Source organism: Engraulis encrasicolus, chromosome 6 (assembly GCF_034702125.1).
Source record: "Engraulis encrasicolus isolate BLACKSEA-1 chromosome 6, IST_EnEncr_1.0, whole genome shotgun sequence".
Taxonomy (NCBI): domain Eukaryota; kingdom Metazoa; phylum Chordata; class Actinopteri; order Clupeiformes; family Engraulidae; genus Engraulis; species Engraulis encrasicolus.
The window spans coordinates 9,066,363-9,070,153 of NC_085862.1; the positions used below are offsets into that span (position 1 = coordinate 9,066,363).

General features: G+C 39.0%; 1 protein-coding gene across 1 annotated transcript in view; it reads left to right on the forward strand.

Moving 5' to 3' along the window:
• Positions 1-3,017, forward strand: part of LOC134450533 (phospholipid phosphatase-related protein type 3-like) — a 7,159-nt gene extending 4,142 nt beyond the window's left edge. Inside the window, exons 3-4 of the mRNA XM_063200373.1 lie at positions 1,601-1,658; positions 2,994-3,017. Of these exons, the coding sequence (XP_063056443.1) occupies positions 1,601-1,658; positions 2,994-3,017 (82 nt within the window). The remainder of the gene's footprint in view (positions 1-1,600; positions 1,659-2,993) is intronic.
• Positions 3,018-3,791: the final 774 nt, after the last annotated feature.

The following is a 3,791-nucleotide window of genomic DNA, read 5'->3' on the forward strand; positions in this document are numbered from 1 at the left end:
AACCAAGAAAGAGCCAATTTTATGAAAAATGTAAAACATGGGGAGCTTGGCCAATACATTCACTGCACAGCCAAGACGTTTATTTATGATAATACACCTCTATATTTTGGATTTTAACGACTTAAAACCTATTTGTGCCACATTTTCAATAATCTAGTCCTACTTCCTAGAGGATCTAACAAATTAAGAAAAAACACATGCACAAACATAATGTGCACACACAAAAATAAAGTGTTTATGCTAGATGTCATTGACTTGAGAGGGCTATTGATTTTGCTAAATGTAGGTAATAATTAGGTCACTTTCACCACTTTCAGATTACTGTCACCACCGTCAGTTCTTAAGTCACCACCGTAAGAAGGAGTTTTGGACATTTTAAATGAATGTGTTTACAAAATTTTCCTTTGAAGTTGTTGAATTATCAAAGTTATAGCAAATTTAAGCCTACACGAATATTTGTGAAATTACAAAAAATTGTTTGATCTATTTAGGCATTAAGTAAGCATTGTCTGACAGCACATATTTTTAAATTAGAACACATGAAGCAGTATTAAAATAGAATGAAAGTGAATTTTCAACATTTAAAGGCGTATGTGTGAACCAAAAAACACACACAATCACTGAAAAACTCCAGATACACATGCAACCAAATCAAAACACTTTTTATTGCTTTTAATTGTGTCTGACGGTGTTGACAAAAAACAAGGCATGATCGGAGAAAAACCTGATTTCTGAAAAAAATTGAAAATGGGGAGATTGGCCTTGTGCATTTCTGAAAAGCCAAGACCTTTGTCTACGAGGATATACCATATTATTTTGTAATTCACTTCGTTTTTTTCTTTCAAGATTACAACCTGTTTTAGCCACTTTCTCAAGAATCAGTGATAACTACTAGGCTGCTAGCCAGGCTGGGAAGGAACCTGCTACAATCGCTGATACTGTTTTCATGCGCTTTTACTGTCAAGTCTCTTTCCCCTCGTGTGTTTGTGCGTGTGCGTGTGCGTGTGTGTGTGTGTGCGTGTGTGTGTGTGTGTGTGTGTGTGTGTGTGTGTGTGTGTGTGTGTGTGTGTGTGTGTGTGTGTGTGTGTGTGTCACAACACTTGCTGAAATTTTGACACTGTGGAGTTACCTCACTCTACTCTTTCCTCTGTTGTGTGTGCTCTGACAGTCTGTGAAATCCCGATTTGATGGGACATGAGGTTGCTTGTGTGTGTGCATGTGAGTTGTGTGTGTTTGTGAGCTTGTTTGCACGTGTGAAATGTGTGAGTGTAGTGTGAAAATGTTATAAGGTCTGAGTTTGTATGGGTGTTTTTTATGAAGTGTGCATATTGTATGGTGTGTGTGTGTGTGTGTGTGTGTGTGTGTGTTGCGTGTGTGTGTGTATGTGTGTGTGTGTGTGTGTGTGTGTGTGTGTGTGTGTGTGTGTGTGTGTGTGTGTGTGTGTGTGTGTGTGTGTGTGTGTGTGTGTGTGTGTGTGTGTGTGTGTGTGCGTGTGTGTGTCTGTGTGTGTGTCTGTATGAAATGTGTGCTTGTATTTGTGTTTATCATCTGACTTGACGCTGCTGTCTATCTTTCTCTCTGTCTCCCATCAACACGGCAGGAAGACTTTCCCTTCCCAGCATGCAACGCTGTCTGCCTTCGCCGCTGTGTACATATCGGTAAGTGTGACTTGTTAGCAAAAGATGTAAACAAAAGTAGAAAAGTAGAAGTAACAGTTCAAAGATCCATGCACAACTTCAAGGTTCTGGTAAACGCAGGAGCGCTCAATACTTCAAAAAAAATAAGCCACACACTTTTTAAAAAAACACTTTTTGCTCGCTTATTCTGTGCGAACAACGCACTTTCTTTTCTTTTTTTTATTCATTCTGCAATGAGTTGCTTCTTTTTTCTTTTTATTCATTCTGAATAAAAAAAGAAGAAGAAAGTAAGTGTGACCTATCACCAACATTGTCTGACAATGGCTATAATTACATGACGTTTTTAATTCCAAATTAATAATTCAGAATTAAATAGTTCCGCGAGTTCCCTTTGATCTTTCATTTAATTCCGAATTGTGAAATGTTTACATGATGTTTTCAAAGGGAAATAAGATTCATTCCGAATTAAAGTGAGTTAATTTGGAATTAAATGTCTCATGTAAACATAGCGTATGTCAGCAGAGTCTACTCAAAATTGTTCTTTGCTCAGGGCCTCAGATTTGGAATTCTGCGACTGAGGTGTGTTTCTCGAAACCATAGTTGCGAACTACGTTGTTGTTTGCCATGCAATATCTCCTTGACAACTACTCAAGTTGCAAACTGGCTAACAGGTATGCTTTCGAGAAACCAGGCCCTGGCTGTCCCAGTGTCACCTTATAGTGGCAGGTCACTCAGTGGTGACGGCCACACACACTAACAGACTCCACTAAGTAGAGAGCAGAGCACACTCAGACACACACACACACACACACACACACACACACACACACACACACACACACACACACACACACACACACACACACGCATGTCGACTCGCCTATGCACACACACACGCATGCACACACACACACGCACGCACACACACACGCACACACACACACACACACACACACACACACACATACATGCACACACACACACACACACGTACACACAGACACACACACACATTCACATTCACACGCATGCACACACACACACACACACACACACACACACACACACACACACACACACACACACACACACACACACACACACACACACACACACACACACACATGCACGCTCACAGACACACAGACACACACACACACACACACACACTCAGTAGGTATTGATTAATCATTGATTGACAGCCAAGGACGAGAGCAGCTCGTGAGTGTCATGAACTCACCACCTCCACACACTGATGAGGGTTAAAGGGCCATTTGTGGAAATTGATTACTGATTGGTTATTGATTATAGAAATGAGTACCTTTGTGTGGGTATATAGCGTATGTGTGTAAGCAGGTGTGGATGCACAACTCCAATTGAATATGTGTGTTTCATGAGCTGTTTTATGTGCCTTTATGAACTGGTGGTTTTTATGGGTCAGTCACTGGCCAGTGGTTGTGGGAGTGAACGACTAGCGATGTTCACTATTCTCCCTTGTCATTGGCCATGTTTACATGATACTTTTAATTCCAAACTAATGATTCAGAATTAAATTCTGTTTCATTTAATTCCAAAGTGTGAACATGATGTTTTCAAATTGGAATTATTTTTTATTTGGAATGAAATTGAGTTAATTCTGAATTAAATGTCTCATGTAAAGGCCTTCTTTACATGAGACATTTAATTCAGAATTAATACATTTTATTCCAAATAAAACTTAATTCCAATTTGAAAACATCATGTTAACACTTTGGAATTAAATGAAACAGAATTTTGTCTTCCTTAACCCCACATTGTTTCACGGATTGTCACCAGTGTCCTATACCTAAATACCTGCAAGTCACTTGGGTAAAAGAATCAGCTGAGTGTAGAGGAATATGATGTACTGTTCTCCCTCACTGCCAGTTGTATTCTGTATTTTCTGGTCCAACATTGGCTGCATATACTGTACATGCATACCAAGAGTTCAGATGCAAATCCCCCTAAGTGCCTTTTCCGAAAATAATCTCAATTAATTTGTATTTAATACAAAGCTATCAAAATTGCATATTATTTATTTTATTTATGTAATATAGCTATTTATATGTATTATCAAGTACATAAATGTAAACCAAAACCAACAACGGGGTGCTCTAAAAATGTAGAAGTGCAGGT